At 41.1% G+C, this 23,074-nt stretch overlaps 1 protein-coding gene across 1 annotated transcript in view; it reads left to right on the top strand.

Moving 5' to 3' along the window:
- Positions 1-23,074, top strand: part of SLC35F1 (solute carrier family 35 member F1) — a 177,873-nt gene that overhangs the window by 148,242 nt on the left and 6,557 nt on the right. Inside the window, exons 4-7 of the mRNA XM_083435223.1 lie at positions 3,580-3,739; positions 5,235-5,391; positions 8,864-8,916; positions 11,948-12,102. Coding sequence (XP_083291349.1) covers positions 3,580-3,739; positions 5,235-5,391; positions 8,864-8,916; positions 11,948-12,102 — 525 coding nt within the window. The remainder of the gene's footprint in view (positions 1-3,579; positions 3,740-5,234; positions 5,392-8,863; positions 8,917-11,947; positions 12,103-23,074) is intronic.

The raw sequence follows: 23,074 nt of genomic DNA, 5'->3' as shown, positions 1-23,074 counted from the left end.
TGCTACACCTGGAGAGAATAAATAGAAAAACAATGTTTCCATAAATGTTTAGAAATGTGTGTTGAATTATTTTAATGGGCATGTGGTGTCTTATACCCTGCAGTTAAGTTACATGTTAAAAAACCCCAGCAGTATTTAATGTAAAATTATATTTTGAAAAATCAACTCTAGGGTATTTGCAAGTAGTTTGGTATTGCCTCTGTATGTTAGATTTATACCCTAATATTTTGTGGTGGGGAGGTTATTAGGAAAGAATCCAAGGCAGTTATTTACTGGAGCAAACATATAAAGTAGGAGTCATCAATGCAGTGCTCCTGAGTACCAGAGTGCCCACCAGCACCTCTATGGTACCCACAAACGGTCTTTGTAAATGTCAGTAAATGTTAAATATTGGATACAAATAATTCTGTAAGATGTTTATGTGGAGTATCCCCTCCCTCACACACACAGCCGAAGACAAAACTTCTATGTTATACCACGAGCTTACATAAGATCATTATATATTTCTTCTCTTCGGTTCACATGTTATAATGCAGTGCTTTTCATGCAGCGTTTATACACTTCTCTTGTTTATATCTCTTGGGGCTCTAGGATGAGAAGCTGGACGTTTCTTTTAAATATGAAATTGCCGCACCTCTAAACTGAAAACATAATTTCCCACGTAATGTGACCGTTCCAGAGAAATGACAGTTTGCCTATTGTGCTTTATATGCTCAGTTTTGTAACTTTAAAGGCTTTAAAAAAAACCCAAGATGTACAGATGTAAGATAGTTCCTATGCCATGCCTATTAGTAGCTTCTGTTAACTTTTTCCTCATATATTAAGAAATGCGCTGTGAGGGACGCTTGAGGCTATTTTTGTTTGTTATTTTTCCACAGAGTAGCCTAAGTGTGCCTTTTTAAATCAATGCTCTTATTTTAAATGCAGAAGCTGCTTCTAGCCCAGAGCTCCTCCATTAGTAGTTCTCTTCTCCCCTGTGTTTCCAGGGACTGCTTGAGCCCTCACATCCTTGGCATATCTTGTGCCATTTTTGTTATTCATAATGGTGCTTCCATTCACTCTACGGTGGTTCCATCTATACTTTTATTCTGTCAAAAGCTGACACTGTTTCATGCAGTCTGATGGCGTAGGGCTCAAGTGTGAGGGAAGGCGAGCTGGCTTTGCTCTGCTATAAATTATTTCTCCCTCCCCATAGAAATGAAAATTCCAGATTTATCTCTGAGAATTTTAACCTGAGCTTCTCTTAGATAAGCACTGGTATATGTTCTAATATGCTGAGCAAAGGTATTAATACCGTTGTTATAACAATGGTATAGGTTTACCCAACTAAGTTTTATTTAGTGTAGACTCATGGAAATTAATGGAGCTAAGTTCGTTGTGCTTATTAATCTCAATGGACTTACTCCTGAGTAGGACTAACATTGGACACAACCTTATGTATGTTGGTTTTTTAATGCTCAAACACACCACAAGCTTATTTCAGTTGTTTTTTACAACCACTGCATGAAATAGGCAGTATTATTTTCCCCATCTTAAAGGCAAAAGCCTGAGAGACAGTTTGCTGACGATCAATTGGTTAAAAATTGAATTGGGCAGTACCCAGCTAATAGTTCCTGGTCTTAACCACTGGCTATTTTAACTCTTAACTTTTACTCATGGAAATCTCAAGTGTTAGGAAAAGAGTTCTGACAGAAACAGTTTTTAACTTAGCTACTGAAGGGGGGAACAGTTGCCAGCACACACAGAGAGAGCCTATCTCCTGTTGACAACTATGGTCCTTATTCTACAGTGTTGGGTCCAACGCTCTTTTTTTAGGACTGCCAAGTCGCTGCCAGATGACCTGTTATCACACAGTGTCCAGTACATTTCCTCATCATTTTCCGTACCACGAAAGTCCACTTTTTTAGAACCAGGTTTGTTGGGCAAGAGCAACAATCTGCTCTGCACCCACCCACCCACTCACACACACCACTTTCTAAGGCCCAGACTGTGAACACAGGAAGACCACTTGCTAGAGTTATAATGTTGGAGGCTTGGTTTTGAGGAAGGAAACAATATTTTTTCCTGCTTATACAGCCTTTTGTCCAGTTAACTTGGTGTGCATCTATAGAATCATATAACTGTAGAGCTGGAAGGGACTAGGAGTCATTTAGTCCAAGCCCCTGCAATGCAGAAATCATAGCTAGAGAATTCCTGACAGATAGCCATCCAACCTCAGTTTAAGAACCTCCAGTGAAGGAGAGCCGACCACCATTTTAGATAGTCCATTCTAGTGTTGAACAGCTCTTACTGTCAGAACAGTTATTCCTACAGTTCAATCAGAATCTTTTTTCTTGAAATTTTATCTGTGGCTTATATCCAACAGCACACTAGCAGCATTCCACTCTCACCACAGGACTTCAGTTTCCTCTCCTCCCCCACTTGTTCGCCGCAATCTGCACCAGATGACCTCCCAACTCTCCAGAGCCGATTCTGAGAGTACCTGGAAGGGGTGGCTAGAAGGGATGGGAGAGGGAAAGGAATTTATGTTGTGCACACCATAGTGTGTTGCATGCACAGAGCTGCAGGGTTGGATACAGCTGCTTGTGTGTGTATATATAAGTGTATGTGTGGAGAGAGAAATAGATAAACTGAGCAGGGGGTGAATAGATTCAAGATAGCGTCTTTCATGGTAACGCTCCACTTGCTGGCTTCATTTTTTGCCTGCTAGCATCCAGCTTCATGGGCAGATTCTTGAGGTGCAGTTCTCACAGTAGTAGTAAGTAATAGTAGCAGCAACAGTAGAAATATCAGTATTTCTGGGTTATACTTGAAGTGGAGATTCACCTGCTTCATCTCCTCCTGAGTATGCACATTGTGTATTGGTTAAAAAAGTACAAAAGGAAAGCCACAAATGTTTAGGTTCCATGACATATATGTACTACTTGGTTTTTCCTATAATGTACAAAACTACCTTTATTCTTGTCTACGGCTATATTCTTGGACCACCTACTTCTAACTCTCCATACACCCACGCTCACACAGTGCTGTTGTCCAACTTTGTGATATTAACCCTAAAATTATGCTTCTAGAACTATTCCTTTTATTTTATTTTTGCACACCCCTGAGTCCTCATGAAGCAGCAAGAGGAATAACAATGTGGGTGGTAGCATTTGTTTAAATAACTGACAGCCATTCTGCTACTGAAATTGTCAGAATCTTTTTAATGGCAATAATACTGATAAAGTGGTGCTGTTATTAAGAAGCAGACATTTTCTGCCAAGGTCGCTGACCCCCATTTGCAAGTGCTCATCGGCTTCAGTTGAGGCCCAGTCCTAAAAGCCTTGTTAGCACCCAGCAGATTCAGTCATAACACTGTTGGGTTAAGAAGAGACTGGCAGGGTCTTGAATTTTGCCCCTGAGCCATTTGAACATATTTCTTCTAAGGTAAGTATTTCTGTCTGTTTCCTTCTGTTTTAATGTTCCTATGTTTTGAGAAGCCGCCCATATTTGTAGTCATATGCACCTCAATTCTTTGTTTTAAAGTTGTTGTTCTCTCTCTTTCTGTCTCTCTCTTTCTTCCTCCCCTTACCTTTACAGCTCCTAGATTGTTTTGTGATTCCAGTTGTGATATTATTATCTTGGTTCTTCCTGCTGGTTCGGTACAAGGCAGTGCACTTCATTGGCATTGTGGTCTGCATTCTGGGGATGGGCTGCATGGCAGGAGCCGATGTCCTTGTTGGAAGGCAGCAAGGGGCAGGTAAGGATCTGCATACATGTTTCCATGCAGGAAAGAAATGCTCTGCCTGGAATGCTGTTCTCCAGCAATCAGAGAAGTTCAGAAACAAGATTTCCTTGTAGCCTCAAAACGAGTTTGGGAAGGGTATTTTGTAAAGGGAGATCCAACACAAACTGCATCTGTTTTTATTTCAATTCACCTGCTTGACTGATACATGTGCCCTTGCATGTGCAGGGAAAAGAATCCAGGCCAAATGGCGCATGAGACTCTTAAAATAATGTACACTGGTACCTTGGTTTACGAACTTAATCTGGTCCGGAAGTCCGTTCTTAAACCGAAACCATTCTTAAACCGAGGCGCGCTTTCCCTAATGAGGCCTCCCGCTACCGGCGCCCTTCCACCGTTCAGATTCTGTTCTTAGACCGAGGTAAAGTTCACAAACTGGGACACTACTTCCAGATTTGAGGAGTTTGTAAACTGAATCGTTCTTAAACAGGACTGTTCTTAAACCACTGTATTAAGGTCCCAACAAAGCCCTTATTTGCACTAATGCTATATAAAGGCAGGATGACCTTTTGAAAGGTCATGTATAGCATGTGACTGCCATGTACGGCTGCTGTAAACTGGTCTGCACATGTGCTAGTGATCCTTTTAACTGTACAATCTGTATACAGTGTATGTCAGGGCTTTCCTCCAACTTGTGCAAGGAGTAAGTTGTGCTTAACTAATTTGGCAGGAAATCAGGAGAAATCTCTTTTTTAACAGACTGGTGGGTGGGTGTGAATTTGGGAAATCTTGAAGAGAAAGGTTACCATAAAGTCTCAATGCTTAAAACACAAACAGCTCCCTCAAATCACTATTTAACATAACAAAGCAAACACTGTACTATTGTTGCATGACTCCAGCACGTATATAAAGGTGGAGTAAAGTCCTGTGGGAAAGTGCTAGTTTTGTGTCATTTTGGGCTGCCTGCAGGAGATTGATTTTTGATTGATACCCCATATTTTAAAAACCACTCAAAGTTTCCTACCCACCCTTCTTCCCAGTAGATAGCTGTGATCCCCCCAAAAACAACATGGGATGAGGTGTAGGGGACTGCTGAAAGTGGAGGAAATTGCTCAAAGCTGAGCCAAGATTTGCCTGAGTTTGGGCAATTCCCCCTTCCCTTAGCTCCCCATCCCACATTGTTCAGAAGATCCTCTAGAGAGATTTTTCAAAGGACCAAGGCCAGGTGTAGGGGACAGGTGGGATGGATATTTCCTTCTGTGAACTTCTTTCTATTCACTTTTCTTTGAATTCACGACATTGCATTGAAGATGCTGCAAAAGCTTTGCCTTTAGTGTCTCCTTGGAGGTAACTGTCCTGCATGTGCAATGAACATGCAGAGATAAATTTACCCTCAAAGGAAAAGTGCAAAAGTCTTTCCAAAAGTGTAAAGAGATTTGATGGAGAGCTCTGATAGCAGATTTTGATCTGCTTTTTCATATATATATATATATTCTCTTTGTGCTCCTAGGAGAAAATAAACTTATAGGGGACCTTCTAGTACTAGGTGGAGCCACTCTCTACGGCATCTCCAATGTTTGTGAAGAGTACATCGTACGGAACCTGAGTCGGGTGGAGTTCCTAGGCATGATTGGACTCTTTGGTTCCTTCTTCAGTGGAATTCAACTGTAAGTAAGGAAAGGCAGCTGCCTGCTACTATTGAAACAAAACCAGAAAGCCCCATGCCATCTCTTCACTTTGTTTCATTAGAAATCTCCCAATCACATGCGCTTTCATGTGTATTGTAGAGGTTGAATGGCCCCCAAACCCCTGGTCCTCCATCCATTCAGCTGCCACTGGCCATACATTCCAGATAAAATACCTGCTGATGAAAGAGAATTGCTTGTAGTTTGTAGCCCACCAAGGTATGGTTTGAATGTGACTTACCATAAAAGCCCAAGGCCAAATGAGCTGTTGGGAGACGGGATGAATGAACCTATGTTCCAAGATGCTCACAACAGCAGCCCTATGACATCATTTTAGCTGAGGGAGACTGAGTTTTCCAAAATGTGTTTCATGGCTCGTGTGTGGGGATCTAATCCTGCATCTCACTGGTTTCAGTCTGACAATCTAATCACATCACCACACTAGTGCTCAATGTGTGCCTTACTCTTCTGCTGGTTTTGGTTTGGTGTTTTTTTAAAAATGAAAATCCATCTCTGGAAGCTGTGAGGGAGAGCTGAAGACTGGACGAAGGCTGTGCTTCACCCTTCCCCATTTGGTTGTTTTTCAAAACCATCTCCCAGCTGTGTCCTCCTTGATGGAAAATATACAGGCAACCAAGAATGACATCTAGCTTGGCTAGAGTAAAGAATAACTAACTAAAGAATAATTAACTAATAAAGAATAAAGAATACCTAACTAATATTATAAAATGCATGCATTGTGACTTTCAAAGCCTTTCAGAATATCAGGGACCTTACTGGTGTTTTGCTTAACATTTTGGACCACCGAACACAAGCTTCCTTGTTATTGACACATTTGGAGCACCAATCCTTTTATTTTCTAAGGTTGGGCAGGTTTTGTTCACAGTATGGCTCTTTATTACCTCTGCTTCTCTTGAGCCTCTTCTTGGTCAGTGTTAATATTTCAACTTAATGGATTTCAGTCATGTTCTAAATCAGCACTCTGCAAAACCTGCACTGGCCCACAGGCAGCAATACTGTGCTTGGACAGCCCCAAAGGGCACGTCATGCTCTGCTTTCCCTGTCAAGCTGAAGAAATAATATTTTCTGTGGAAAATAAAATAGGATCCGAGCTTTGGAAAGTAAAGTGCCCAAAGGGGCAATCCCTATAGCCTTGGAACTGATGTAGGCTGTGTGCACATTGAAGCACATTGTCCCCCTCACAGAATTCTGGCCACTGTAGTTTCTCCTTCACAGAGTTACAACTCCCAGCAAACTACAGTGCCCAGAATTTTTTACGGGGGGAAGTGTGCCTCAAATGTGTCTTATAGTGTGTACACAGCTCAGACATGCAGAAAAGGCAATGTTCTTTAGTCATTAGTGAACTTTGCCACTTAAGAGTCAGACAGGAGGGGAGCATCATAGAATGCTACTTTATATTAAGAAAAACTCACTCCTCAAGGAAAGCTGGCTACTGGGTATAAGCAATTACCAGTCTTTTCCTGGCATAAATACCTCCTGTTCTCAAGGGCAAGGATTTCTGAGGATGCATGCACAACGACAGCTTTAAAAGTTTGACTGACAAGGGAATTTATCATTAAAATGTACAAGTCATCACTGAATTATGTTGCTAAATTAGTTGCTGTTCTGATTATTTTCACTTCCAGGAAAGATTAGAATCAAATGGAATCTGGTCTAGGCATTGTCTTGAAACAATTCTACATGGTAATAACAGATTGGGGGAAAATAGATATTTTATGCAAAAACTAGTGTGAGGAAGATGAATTTTATTGGCAAATCCAAAGGATTTCATTGCCTCCAGCTTAATCTTTTTTCATGGTAGCTTCATCCTGAGAAGCAGAATAAAAATTATGCTGTATTTGTTGCTGATGTATTGTTAATCTAATGCTTTACAGAAAATGATGAGATTATCCTGCATATATAAATATGTATGAGACATACATCTGTTTGTCTCTTTTCTCCCAGCATCTGTAGGAAAACGATATGGATTTTTGGTGCTGAACTGAATTAACCCAGCAAGGATAGTATGAAACTTGGGTTCAATCCGTAACATTTAATGTATCTTCCACAGCACCATAGGCATATGTTTTAATGCTAGATAGCACAGTATGAAAATGAAAATGATGCCATGGGGCCACCTTCTCCTTTTTACAACAGATTATCCTCTTAGCTTGGCCAGTACTTTGAAACTATTTGCTCCAGACACTTTCTACCACCAAGAATTCTTCTTATACTAAGCTCTCCTGCTTTAAAACCTATTTAGTGCTCAGCTGTTGCTGGGTCCGTCTCACACCTCTCTATACATAATGCTTCTCTTCTACTTTTGACCAATCTCACCCCTGTCTATTTTTTCAAGATGGCAACAGTTTTTTAGATCACTTATCGTCAAATGCACATACAAAAACAGAGCCACAAAATGCACATTGCAAAACATTTCCCCTACCCAAGCACTACACATGTGAGCTGTCTGCTTTCTTTGTTCCCAAAATAAGCCACAGGCTCAGTCCTTCACCCAGGAACTTGGGTGTCATTCTGCCTCTGTGTGATGTTAATGCTACATCATCATCATCATCATCATCATCATTATTATTACTATTAATTTAATTTATATACCGCCCTATACCTGGGGGTTTCAGGGCAATGGAGACACCCAGTTTTTAGGGCTAGCTTACTTGCATGGAAATACCCACTGTTGGTAAATTAGGCAAATTAGGCAGTAACAATGGAGATATGCAGAAATAGCCTATTATCTTCTAAAACATCTGATTGTCAAGCCTTCAGAAACACAATTTAGTCCTATTCATGTTGAATAGAAAGAAGTTGCCGCTGAGTTCACTGGAACTTAGTCCCAAGCAAGTCCCTCTAATAGAAGGACTTAAGATCAACTTTATATTAGTGTTAATGAACTTATCAAAATATGGTGTACACTGAGAAATCTTGACCTCATCTCAGCTTCATCAGTTTTGATGAACCCTTGCATTATGCTATGTCTCTTCCATGGTATTCATTCCTGTATGGTCAGTCAGTTCTTGCCTGTGATTTATTTGGATTTTTATTGGCTACAGAGGAGCTTAAAAGAGAATATAATGCACACAAATGCATCATTAATATTTTATTTGCTAGCTCCAAAAAATATTAATACACTGAATAGTTGCCGGTATATCATACGGTGTGGATATGCAGCTTTAGGCAGATAGCCCATTTTCATTAAAGCAGCTCTCATTGGTGTGTTAGTGACTCTTATTACTGTGCCATTTACCTTTCAAACTGAGAGATGTGCAGGGATAAAGACAGAGCTGACTAAACAGACCTGACAGCATTTAACCTGTGCAGGAGTTCTCCCAAATCTATTTCTAAACCTCAGTTATTTGTCTTCATTTCAGGAGCTAATTGGAAATAATGTGAGTTCCCGTCATGAAATTTTACCTTTACTTTTCTTCTTCTTCTTTTTCAGTGCCATAATGGAACACAAGGAGTTGTTAAAAGTTCCCTGGGATTGGCAAATAGGTAAGAGAGCAACTTATCGCTTTAGTGGTTGCTGTTGAAAAAAAAGAACCGATGTTTTGGATGTGTGCTTGCATTGTTGAACAGGCAGCGTTTGTAACATCCTGTCCAAGACTGGAAACAAGATACCTTTGTAACATTCTCTGCACAGGGAGTAGTGTTTGGAATTGAGCAAGCACTGTAGGGCTTGGAAACATTGACGCTTTTCCATTTGAGTTGTGAAATGGCCAAAGGGCAATTTAATGCCCCTCGCCACCACTGAATAGCAACAGAAACTTTAGAAGAGTTTTCTCCTTTGCACTTCACCTGCTCGGTCCTGCCAGTCAGTTCAATGGAAGGGAGTGACTGAGGTGCACAGGATATTCTGAAGCCTGTTTACACTTTCATGCTGGGAAGATGAGGGCTGAGCCCTAGGCCAGTGATTCCAGCTAGCTCAAGAGAAAGTGACTGCATTGCATAACCAGAGAGGGGGGCACTCCTTGGGTTCACCAGTCCAGTCCCATGGACTACTGGCTCCCTGGACCTACAGTTTTTCCTCTAGTCCAACTACTTGTGCACTAGAGCCAGTGTGGTGTAGTGCTTAGTGTGTCATAATAGGAACTGGAAGCCATGAAGCTCATTGGGGGATCTTGGGCCAGTCACTGTCTTTCAGCCTAACCTATCTCACAGGGCTATTGCAAGGATAAAATAAAAGGAAAGAAAAAGTGGGGTATAAGTGTAATGCAAAATAAAAATCCGATAAAGTATAAGCATCACAATTCCATTAAAAGATTAAAAGATGGACTGTTCCAAAAGCTAACAAGAAAAGGCAGCATTTCACAGCCACTGCCAATGAGAGGAAGGAAAACAAAGCCAGCATTAGATATCCGAGTTGCTCAAAATCTTACTTCTGTCGTAAACCTATAATTGCTTCAAAGAAAACAAGACGGAGCATGAGCAGTGCCTCCACTATTGAAGGCGCCACACACTATGAAATTTGTACTGGATTTCATTTTTGCACTTAGCTGAATGAGAGGAACTAATTTATGGGGAAAGGCACTGCACTGCTAAGCAAACAATTTTCCACGTAAGAATCAACATTCAGGAGCAATGCTTCCAATAAAGATGGGATTTCCTATTTCTAATGACAGAATGATCTAAGAGGAAGATATGGATGCTGGCTAGCGTCAAATGGCAAGTTGAGCACCAATGTGCTCCTATAACAAAAAGCAGAATAATGTGCTGATAATGCATCACCAACTCCCTGTTCAACCTACTTACAAAATGAACATCAAAAGCAGCAGGTTAAAAAGCAGTCAGAGTCAACTAGTGACAGAGGGAATCCCTGAGCAGTGGCATTATAATAAGCTTCATGGTAAACCGTTGCTCCCCTTGGGCTTTCTCTCATCATTTCCTCTAATTATTGCAAAACCTTAATAGAGAGAGGCACATCTGCCATGAAGCTCTGCCACAAGAAGTCTTAGTAGTTTTGACAGTGTGGCTCAGAAACTAAGCAACAAATCAATATAAAGGATGGTCGCGCTCTTTCTTCAAGCAGTGGAGTGTTTTAGGAGCCTTCTGGGGCTCATTTCCCTTTTAGTGAGAGGGGGAAGAAAGGGTGTTTTGTGGTGTGAATTTAGAAATTTATTGGCTAAGTTGACAGCAGCAGCAGTCGAGGTATCTCAGCCAGAAACCATGTGGCTCCAGTAATCCCCCCCCCAAATCATTCTCTCATCAAAAGCAGCTTCTCTCAGGATCCCCTTTTTCTTTTGCAAAAGCATATGCCTCACCAAAACAGGCGTTGGGACAGGTTTGTTCATACTACTATCCTGTGGCAGCGATGGGGAAACTCTGACCTGGAGACCAAATGGGGTCTATCACCTCTCTCCCGGTTTCTCTGCCAGGCCACAGCCCTAACCAATCCTGCTTTGCATTTCTCTGGAGTGCTTTTTGCCTTGAACTCTGAGAATGCTCCTTGCTTTCTTGCTGTGTGGAAACTAATCTATGGTGAACAAGTAAACTTTGCGATAGTTGCTCTGCCCCCACCTACCATTGGTGTGTGGGACCTGGAAGGTTGTCCAGAAGAAAATGCAGCCCTTGAGCTCTTTAGGGTCCCCACCCCTGTTTTACAACTAGAAAAGGAGACAAAGAAGCCTCAGAGATGCCCTCTAGATTGTTGGCCATGCTGTCTAGGTCTGATGAGAGTTTGAGTGCAACCACATCTGGAAGGCACCATGTTGTCCATGTTGAGATAGATTTCATATTGAAACAACAAGCAACGATTTTGTAGCAAATATTGCTAATTATACAGACATCATTCTCATTGTTGGCTGGCTGTAAAATGTGCAACCATAGCAGCTATACTTGCTCAGTTGTCTGTTCAGGAATACCCAAATTGTGAAGGACAATGACAGACGGTTCTGGAATCTGATACAGAACTGTACTTTGGTTATTGCAGTAACTGGAAGGTTTTAATAAAGACTGTGTCAACAGCTATGTTCTCTTAGATTTTAAATTCAGCACATTTATTTCATAGCCAAGGACACATATCCGAATGCAAGAAACCACCCTGCTGAGTTAGACCCTTGGTCTCTTCCCTTCAAACACCTGTAAGAAGCTCTCAGGCAGATGTCTTTCCCAACCATGCTACCTGAGGATAATTTTAAATGAAGACTGTTTCTTCATGAATCACATGCAGTCTGCCACAGTTATGAACCTTCCATTGAATTGGAGAATGTAGCCTTGCTGCCCTTGAAACAGTAATAGCTGTGGACCTCTGTCCCTAACACAGTTAAATGGTTTCCACTTTAATGGAAGGAATCAAGCCATATTCATTTTAGAACTTCACAGGCTGATAGGGCTATCTCTCGCCTCTCATTTCACATCGCATCATTATCTTAAAGGAAGTCTTGAGCCTCTTCTAAGTAGTGTGGGGTTCTTAACTTTCCTCTTAGCAGAAAATGTGCCTTTTAGAAAAGTTGTGAAGGACAATGCTAACTGTTGTTGTTTTTCTCTCCCCACCCACTCCACTTTTTCTGGTTCTTTGTCCTCTCAGGATTGCTCTATGTTGGCTTTAGTGCTTGTATGTTTGGCCTCTACAGCTTCATGCCTGTGGTCATTAAGAAGACTAGCGCTACAGCAGTCAACCTCTCCCTGCTTACAGCAGACTTGTACAGCCTTTTCTGTGGATTCTTTCTCTTCTACTACAAGGTAAATGGAGCAGACTTTGCATTTGAATAATTGATTGCTCTCTTGCAGGCAACTTGGTGATGCAGAAAAATCAATACAGCAAAAACAATGGCAATATCTCCAGACTTCTTTCACTCCAGAATTTATATACTTCATGTCTTGTTGGAAAGGAGTAGCCCATCACACACAAAATTTCTTCTGTAACTGCTGCATCCCATTTGGAGGTGTGACGCTATCCTTCCTGACTATCTCTGTTCAGTTGTGACCAGCAGATGACAGAATATCTATGCAGTTGCTGGAGGTGGGGGCAAACTTTCCCTGACCCGGGGGGGGGGGCAAAGCTGAATAACTAGAATATGAATTAGACGTATGCCAAATATTCTCCTGTTTCAATTTTCAGGTCAAAAATATCAATTTCAGTGGGGCTGAAATATTTCTGGAAAAGCACAGTACAAATATACACTTCTTTCTCCTTCCTTCCTTCCTTCCTTCCTTCCTTCCTTCCTTCCTTCCTGTGTTTAGTTCCTTTTTTCTTCTGGTTGATGCTGTATCAGTCCCATTTCTTTCCTTCACCTGAAGCACCTTTCTCCTTCCTGGATTTGTCACATGGGTTATTTTGGCTAATCGGGGATCACATAGTATATAGTGAATCAGATTGTGTTATATGGAACTCTATAGCTAGTAAGATTTGATTACATGATGGTGTCACTGAGGACAAATGAAGCTGATTGAGGGTGAGAGCAATAAATGTCAGTCTAAATGAGCAGGCAGACATTTTCTCAGGAGTGCTCCTCTCCCCACAAAAAAGTCACCAGGAAATTATACAGCTCTTTGGAGCCTTCAACCCAGACAAGCAGACAAACAAAAATGAACCCCAAAAATGTGAACAAAAAAGTGAGTAATTTTGGCTTATCCCTAATAAAATTAAAAATAAAAACCTTTGAATTTATCCAACTCTGAATTGAAGGTAATGAGACTTTTCACTTATTCATTTATTTTAAAATTTAATCCTCCACCTATGCAATTTGAAAACTAAAGCAACTAACATCAGTAAAAACTGTATATAAGTTCCAATGAAGCTAGGTATCCAAAACATTCAAAATCTGAAACTAGATAGAATGCTCCCAGTATTTATTATGTGTGGCTGAAATTTAAAAACTTTTCTTTGCTTGTAAAAGGTTGTTGTTACAAAAATCCTACAGTCAGCATTTGACCAGCTGAAGGAAGCAAGAAATTGAGATCAACAGTTCATTATTTGCATAATAAGCAGTATCAGGATGTGCACACCTGCTTACAATGGTCCAGTGTAGACATGATGGTTAACCATAGTTAGTACTATCCATGGTTTGTTACTTTAACCCTGGTTAAGGTCCTAAATGTACAATGTGACCATGGTATATGGGGAACTGTGCCTTTCCCTCTAGAAGCCTTATGTAGGGCAAGACTAATAAGTCCTGCTTGATACATTGCAAGCGGAGTGTCTAGAACAGCAGGTGAACTGCCTTCAGGGTTTGCTCTGTGCAGATGTAAGTCTTAATAATGTTAAACATAAAGCATGGCTTTCAAACCAAGTTCTCAAAGTCTGGTCTTCAGGTAAACATAGTTCAGAAATAATGCTTTAATGACCAAAGAAACCATAGTTATGCAAATACAACTGCATACATAGGTCACTACTTCAGTACTCCAGTTGTTGAATTACTGGTACAACTTCCAGACTAAAACTCTTACTTTGTGCAAAACTAACTTGACATTTACAAGTTATAAATAACTCATGTACTGAATAATGTCAGCTCATCTGATTTCACTTCAGCTTCCTGTTGATCAGAATTTATAATTCTGGCTTTCGGACTATAAATGCAGCCCTGTAATTTTTGTTTGGGTTTTCCTTGTCATTTAGAAGAGGAAGGCAAGCTTTTAAGCTCCCCCCAACCACGAAGCATAACACATTAGCCGTAAATGACCTATATTAATTATCCTGCTAAGGTCGGTATACTCTGCATGTTTTCCACCTGTTCTGTTTTTAGCCCAGCTGCAACCCTTCTTGGCTGCACTAATCCCTTTTGTTTTATAGCATATTGACCAATGGGCAAAAGCCTCTCTTCAGTGGAAAGTAAATGACTTTATGCTGAATTAGAATCATCTGAACATTTTAGTACTTCTTGCAGAACATATTTTTTACAAGGCTTTCAAGTAACTGTTGTGATTTTCCCCTCCCCCTGTGCTGCTACTTTTATCATCTGAAAGCTTTATTGCACCTACAGCAGTAAATCTCTGGAAATCAAAGGGAATGCAGGAAACTAGCTTTACTGAGCTTTAGAGCTTTGGAAATTAAATGGAGGGGAGGGAAGAGGAGGGAGAGGGAACATCCGGATGTGTTTTGTTAGGATTTCACTTCCCTGTATCAGGAGGCTGTGTTGTCTTGATGACATTTGGAACTGAGGTGTTTTTTGTTTTAAATTTATTATGTTCCCCTCGCATGTCAGAGCCATAGTAGGCTATATTGGTACAGGCATTATGGGCTCCAGTTAAATCAGCAATATGGCTTTATGACTGGCAATCAGCTCCAATGGGCTGTTTAATATGTAGGGAGTTTATTTCATTTTTATTATTAAAATATAATGATTTGTGGTTAGCTGTTCCAAACAGGCCAGGAGTAGCCAGTGTCATGCTCTCCATATGTTGTAGCTGTTCAGTTCCCATCAGCCCCAGCCAGCATAGCAAAGAGTCGGAGATGGTAGGCATATAATCCAACAAATACAATCGAGAGGGCGCCATTTGACATAAACTTTTTTTTTTTTTTAAGATGCTCAGAATTCATTGAGTGCAATGAACTTCCATGTAGTGGAGGTTTAAATCCGTACTAATTGATCTCAAACGTTCAGTTAAAATGACCAAAGGCAGCCTATTAGCAATCTTCTTGCCCCACAGCAAATGTATGCATTTGCTCTAGAAGCTTACATGTGGTTTTTGCTAGGACTACCATCGGAAAGGCCTGTACCAGTGATGGATTCCCACTTCATCAGCAGTAATTAGGTGTTTCTGATTCCCAGTGCAAAGTCCAACAGTAATTCTCAGGATCCCTTGAGCAAAACCTGAGAAGTTGACAGGGCAGAGTGTTCAGAGTAACTACTTCTGTCCTTTGGGACACAAATAGGGAAGGTGCTCTTTTCAAATGCAGGCACCTTCATTTTTCTTTTCCTTAAGTCAAGAGAGTGTGAGGTAGCCACTGCTTCCTCCCTGACATGAGGCTAAACCATGGGGAGCTACTAAAATGTCATTCCCACTGAAGCAGCAGCAGCAGCACACATAGAAATGAAGAACTTGGTTGCTGAAATTAGACTACAGCTGTTTGAAAAGGCCAGCGTGGACATAGTTTCCATTCTCTCTCATGGCCTTTCACATCTTAGCCTTTAAGTCACTCATTATTCCTAATGGACTAAATACTGGCATGTCCTGTTTTCAGTGATCCCCTGTTGTTTTCCTTCTCCGGATGGTTGTGTCTCATTACTGTAATGCATGGAATCCTTCAGTTCAGGCAGGATCTTTTATTCACATTTCTGCGGGGCTTTGCAGTTTGGTTGTTTACCTCTCCCCGCAGAGCAAGGGAAGAGCTTCTGGGAGCCAGAGAGAAAGTAAGAATAGAGGTGGGAATGGAAAGAACATACAAACAAGCCCAGTGCCTCAACATAAACTGGGGCAAATTAAGGATATGTATTTATGTCAGTGTTTCACATTCAACCTAAAGAGCTTTGAGAATGGCTTTAGCTCTGTGGTAGAACATCTGCTTTGAATACAGAAGGTTCCAGGTTCAATCCTCAGCATCTTCAAGTAGGGCTGGGAATGTTCCCCCATCTAAAAACCCCAGAGAGCTGCTGCCATTCAGTGTAGACAATACTGAGCTATGTGGACCCAGTGATCTATCTCAGCTTCCTATATTCCTATGTTCCACTGCCCCTTCTTCAGATATTAACTTTTATTACATTGCATTAAAAGGTAAAGGTACCCCTACCCGTACGGCCCAGTCGTGTCCGACTCTAGGGTTGTGCACCCATCTCACTAAAGAGGCCGGGGGCCAGCGCTGTCCGGAGACACTTCTGGGTCACGTGGCCAGCGTGACGAAGCTGCTCTGGCAAGCCGGCACCAGCGCCGCACACGGAAACGCCGTTTACCTTCCCGCTATAAAGCGGTACCTATTTATCTACTTGCACTTAGGGGTGCTTTCGAACTGCTAGGTGGGCAGGAGCTGGGACCGAAGGACGGGAGCTCACCCCGCCGCGGGGATTCGAACCGCCGACCATGCGATCGGCAAGCCCTAGGCACTGAGGTTTTACCCACAGCGCCACCCGCGTCCCAGAACATTACATTATGTTACATTAACTTTTCCACTGCACTTCTTGCTTATCTGCTTAGCAGAGTTAATGAGAGGTCTTGATCAAGTTAGTTGCCATTTTTTCTCAGTGTTAATGTTAATTTAGGCTCCTTAGATTCTTTCTTTTTTTTTTCATTTGCAAGCCAAATGCTGAATTTTAGCTTTTCTAAGAAAATTACATTCCCACTAGGTTCTATAAGCAGTTTATATCTCATTCTCTGGTAGCAGAGCCATGCATACTGAGTGTGTTCTGCACCAGCAGGTTCCGTCACACTGTATTATGTCATTAAACCAGCAAGCCAAGTACAATAAATTCTATTCTGCACTGGCAAGATCACTCATTCTGTTTAATCTTAGATGCAGCCATTAGTTGGACTGCAACATTATAGTAATTTGCACAATTTGAATGGAATATGTGGAGCTGGAAAAAGCTAGAGTTTATGATTTGAGGAAAGGAGATGAAATAGCTGGGAAAATAACAAATGCACAAGCAGGTGAAATATAAACACCACAAAATATTACAGCACCATGAAGGTTTCAGATGCTGCTTGGGGAGGGAATGAGATGTTACAAAGTTCATGTGAGTATGGATGGAAACAGCAGCCCTGTGTCTAATTTCTCTGCCCTCCTGCCACCATAATATTTTGAGCTATGGTCCCCATACAGTGATGCCATCACACTGGTTTACTCACACACAATGGGTAAGAGGAGCTTGCAGTATGACATGGGAGAGAGAGGAGGGGTGCAAAGGGTGGCTGTTTTTGGCAGGAGCCCCATGCCATTCATCATGTGTAGACATCATGTATCTACGCACATTTATACATTAAAATGAGGAAATCCCTAGCAAGTGTAAACACATCAGACTTTCTCTCCTTAAGAAGGTACCATAGAACAAAATCATGTGTTGATACCCAAAGCATGTGGCATTCGCTTTTTCATTTTATTCATTTAGAAAATTGTTTTTCACACACAAAAATCGGATTGGTTTACAATAATATATACAAAAAATACAAAAACCATATAACATTTGTGGAAGGATGTGTTCTTCATTGCCTGCACAAGCCTGATGGAATAGAAGTTTTCAGCTGGCTTTAGCAGTGGAAACAGAAGGCACCAGCTGGATCTCTATTGATGACACTAAAGTCTCAGTTTCTTGTTTTGATCAAATAAGCCTTGTGAACTAAGGGAATGACCAACCACGCTCCTGAATATGATCAAGATGGGATAAAGGGGTTCAGGAGATCCTTAAGGTACCCTGGATCTAAGTTGTTTAGGGCTTTGTAGGCTGTAGTATTTGTGAAGTGTATTGCCTCTCACACTTTAATGAAAATCCTAGGAAACAACTTAGAAGGTACCAGATTGCAGAAGGCTGGTCTCTACTTGTGGCCACCAAGTCACTCCCATAGATGCTGCTGGATGTTTTCTAGCTAAATTGACTAATGGCAAACTACAGTCAAGCATGGGGAGCCAAGTATTTACTATAGTGAACAATGAAGGGGCACTATCCCATACTTTGCATTTAACTTGTGCCATGTTTGCCACCTCTCCTTTAACTTGCAGTAACCACATGGTTCCCTTGGATGTCTGTACCTATTTGTTCTGCAGGCATCCTGACAATGTGCCTTTTATTCACTCCTGGGCTCTGCTTATTCCCCTCATATGTCCTGATTACAGGTTGGATCCAAACTAAGTTTGTCACACTTTGGTCCCATTGATTTCAATGGGATTAAAGTGTGGCTAACTTAGTATGAATCCATCTCTCTCTGTGACTTAAACTGTGAAAAGATCTGGGATATATACAGATGCTGCTATTTGATTATTTTGTTGGCCATTCGGTCCTTACAATTTTGATAATGTTTTCAAAGTGATGTCTCATTTACTGCTCAACATGACTGTGAAATTGTGCTGTGTATGCTCTTGTTCAGCTACAAATGCAAACTAGGCCTTTGAAATGTGTTCAGTCAATTAGAGACCGATTCAGAATGCAGGAAGGGAATCCAATCAAACTTCTAAGCATCATGTCTTAAAGAAAATGGTTTGCAAGCCAGGGGAATTAGATGCACTCTTCAGAGGTGGCAGCTAAGGCTATAACAGGATGTCCTTTTGATCGCTGTGTAGGAACCAAGAGTAGACCTAGCCCATCATGGTACTGAGTTTGATCTAGTTTATGCCTGAATTCTAAATTTAATTATTTAGAAGTAACTATTTGATCCTTGTGGGTCTCTCTACCTGTTGCACTTCTCTTGATGCCATTGCTTAATTCTTCTCTGATATCACAATGTGCATATTAGATTCCTTGCAAGAAGTGGTGCCACTGGTTCAGCTGCTCTGATTTCAAGCATTGACCCAAGTTGCTGTGTGCTTAGGGGGAATGGGGAAACCTCAGAACAAGAGTGACTAACCTGTGGTTGTCCAGATGCTCTTGGACTCAGGTTCTCATCAGCCCCAGAGAACATGGCCAATGCTCAGGGATGATGATAACTGTCATCCAACAGCATCCATAGGGCCACATGCTAGTCACTCCTGTCTTAATGCAAGTCCATGTGAAGCTAAGGTTCAGAATTATATATATCAGCACAAGAACATGGTGCAGCGTCTCCAGTGTAGCTTTTTCTGGTAAATTGGATTGTTTGTCTCCATCTGTCTACCCTTTACTTTTCCAGCCAAGCATATGATTGATGAGAATGAATTAATGGCAACAGTCACATTCTGCCCTTTGACACTGCAGTGTGGTATATCAGACCTTAGAGATTTATAATTGCATATACAATGGACTTTACTTTTGAAAATCAATAGGTAATTGGGTTTTTGTGTGTGTGTTTTTTGCTCTCATTGTTACATGGGGGGTGGGGATGAGTTCACCAACAGAAGAAAGATGTTACAGAGAACAAAACCAGATTTGTACCAAAAATCTTTTACAACCCATTCATGTGCAGTATATTTCGTCTGCTTATTAATGCGCATTTGTTGATGCACACCTCTGTTCAGCGGTCTTGTATGTTTAGACCACTGACATCTCTGACACAAATTATTTAGTTGTTTTATGCAAATGGATCTTCCATGAAACCTTGAAAGCACTCTGTCCTGCAAAGGGATAAGGAACACAGGGAGTTGCCTTAGATCAGATCAGATAATTAGTTCATCTAGCTCAGTATTGTTGGCTCTGTCTGACAGTGACTCTCCAAGATCTTGGGAAGAGACCTTTCCCATTACCTGCTTGCTGACTCCTTTAACTCTTTTAACCAATGGTCAACCAGATGTTGTTGATCTCATCATCAGCCCCAGCCAAGTTGGTCAATGGCCATTGGTGATGGGAGCTATAATTCAGCAACATGTGGTTTGCCAGAGGCTCCCCACACCTGAATTAAGCCATGATCTTTAACCCACACAATTCAAATAAATTCAGCTGAAACCTGTGAAACCTTTCTTACCTCTTACAGAATTCCTCTGTGATCTTCCCCAGTTTTGTGTAAGACATTCCACATTAGTTCTGTGGTAAAATCTGTTGCTGTAATGCTGCCAGCTGTTATCCGCCTTTCAGAAATGTTAGCATGAATTTTATAGGATCACGAATGTTTCAAAGTAGATGAGATGCCTTGCCCAGGCTCTGCTTCTCAGAATATTTTGCTTCTCAGCTGGTAGAGAAGGCAGCAGGAGTGACTGGCTAGGTCTATAAATCTGTGCTTTTAAATAAATAAATATACAGTAGTAAAGACACAACAAGAAAGAGGAAAAGTATATTTCTGTGTAATCCCCATGATCTGCTACTTGAAAGAAAGTGCAGTCCCTATTTAAGCATGTCTTGAAAACATATTGAACATTTCTTTTTTTTAATCTGCCCTCTGTCTGTAAGGTACAACACATCTTATCTCATTGTCTGTTGCTATTACACAAAATATTCCATTGCCTCCAGTTGACCACATTGATACCACTGGCCAGAGGCAGGGAACACTCATAGACCTGCTTGGCATGACACTATCATTTACCAAGACCAGGAGGGCTCCCAGATCAGGACTGCTTTCCTCCTTCCTGGTCCTCTTTACTGCTATGTTGTGCTAAACTAAGCCAAAGTTTGGCTTAGTGTGTGTGACACCTGAAACAGGTCTTGTTGTTAAGATCCCTAATCTGAGCTGTAGCCAAGGTTTGTGCGTTTATAAGCCATAGTTTGGCTCCCTGTGTCATGCAGACCAGACCAGTGAAATGCTGTCAGGATATAAGATGAGTTACGTAAGGAGACACAGGAGCTGCTTTCAAAGGCAAACATTTTCTTTTTGGGGCAACATCATCTTTTTAACCCAAAGCCTCTGATGAAGAGCCGATCTGTGACAAAACTGTGCACTTGCTCAAAACATCTCTCATTCATTGGTGCTACTTTGGTCCAGTGACTGTAGAATATTTTGGTACCAAAAAACGTCTAAGCATAGCAGACCCTCAGAGAAACCTCAGCACTGCAGGCTTGCCAGGTGACTTACGCAATAACTCATACTGAAGTTAATGAGCTTGTAGCTGCAAATAACTTGCTTCTCTCTGTATGGGAATGAGATACTTTTGTATGAGGGAGATAAAAAATATTTTTTTCTGGCAAGTCATACTAGATGCAGACATTGTAAAAGCTCAGTGACAAAGAAATAAACAACAGATCCAGGCTCCATCATTTATGGTGGCTTTGCTTTTGAGCGCCATTACCTTTAAATACAGCAATGCAGAATCAATTACTACTGGCAGCTGACACTTTATTAATTTTTTACACCCACAAACAAAGCAAATCCCCCTCCAAAAAAACCCTCCTGTCAACTGCTGTCTGATAAATTGAATCACTAGAGAACATTAAAAAGTGAATAATTCAGAATAAATATGAAGCCTTATGTAGAAATGTTCCTGAATTGCCACCTCTTTCACCTTTATGACACTCAAAGACAGCTAATAACTGCTTTAGCATTGACTGTTGTTAGGTCAGCACTGCCAATAAGTATGGAACATTCAAGTATTTTTATCTCTCTCAAATAAAGCCATAGATACCAGGAGGATGCTCTGGGGTGCGCTAATAATCCACTCTTTTAGCAATTTTGAGCGACTGTTGCTTTGCTGTCCCAGAATCCTCAATGTGTAATCCAATCCCTATAGTGCCTGTCAGAGACTCAGTTTGCAGTCTCCATCTTAGAACTGAGTCTAAAAGCTGGTCTTATGGCTGCAACATCCAACCTATTTTTTTGTACTTTTTATGCATTTTCTATTTCTGGTCCTACCTCCCCACCCCCCAGTGCTTTATGTAGCTTTCCACAATTTTGTGGACAGTTGGTTAGCCTTAATAAACATATTGGCCAACTGCCCGAGGCAGTCATATAAAAAGAGAAAGTAAGTTCAGTGGTTTTTACACTTTGATCTTGCATGAAGAGCAGCAGTCATGACCTAACAAGCCACCAATCACTTTAAGTCTAGCAGGAGCAAGATAACAGAAGCCCATCTGGTTCTACAATGTCTAAACAAGCCTAATTGCCACAGTACTGAAGGTCTCATCTCAGACCATATCACGGAGGCCATTGCCACATGAAAGCTACCGTTCAGCACTGACTGCTCTTTGACATGATATTTTCAGCTGTCAAGGCAACAAGGCATTTATATTAAGCCATACAGCATGATGAATACTGTGGCTCGGGAAGGCTCTTGCAACAAGCAGAAGAAATGTTGCTTACCCTGGATCAACAGTTGGTTTAAATGCCTTTTGAATTAAACTAAGTACTGTTTTCTTAAAGGATTAAAGAAACACAGAAGGATTATCAAAGCACATCCCTCCTAATAACTTCAATCCTGCGGTTCTAACATTTTATGTTGCTGGGTCTGGGTGTGGAGTGGATTGAAGCTCGACTCGTGGTCTGTTGACAGATCTGTGACCAATTTCTGGTGGGCTACCTAGTGCATCCTGTTGATGAAGAGTCATGCCTAGAAGAGTTTCTGAGCATGCTTTGTTAAATTAGAATACATTGGGCTGTGATTATCATCATGTATTATTAGTTTATTATTCTACTCCATGCCTAACATAAAAGTGTTGGAGGAAAGTGATAATCTCACCTACCCTTTCTTTGTTCTTCCCACAATGGCCTCAGTTTTATTTGTATAATTCATTCTTCTTAAGGTTCTTTTGACCAATGAATGGAATAACATATCAAAGTATGCTCCCCTTTACTTTACTTTCTTATTTTATTTACTTACTTACTTTATTTATGGAGTGGAGAAAAGGTGGCTCCAAATCCCATTTAAACTTCCCTTTAACGTCAGCATAACAGCAAGTCCGTACCAGTATGGCTCTTTTAATACAGCACTCATTCGTGCTATGGAACTGGTGGACCTGATGCAGAAGTGCTGAGCTCAAAAATCAACCAACAGCTCAGCTCACTTAATTCACAGCAGCTTAGTTCACTTTGTGCTGGTGCCAGAAATTTGGACTTGGTATTTAGTTGGAGTGTCATCAAATTTTTAGCCTGATGCTGCTCAGGTGTGGGGTTTTTCTGATGCTTTTATGCTGTTTTCATTCAATGTCCTTGAATGGATGTGGTAAAATGTTGTTTTTGTTGCTGCTCAGATCATACACACACACACACATTATATAGTTGTCCTTTGTCACTT

The sequence above is a fragment of the Podarcis tiliguerta genome (assembly GCF_965153285.1).
Source record: "Podarcis tiliguerta genome assembly, chromosome: 3".
Lineage (NCBI taxonomy): Eukaryota > Metazoa > Chordata > Lepidosauria > Squamata > Lacertidae > Podarcis > Podarcis tiliguerta.
Note: the sequence above shows the minus strand (reverse complement) of the source record. Positions and strands in the feature narration are given on the sequence as shown.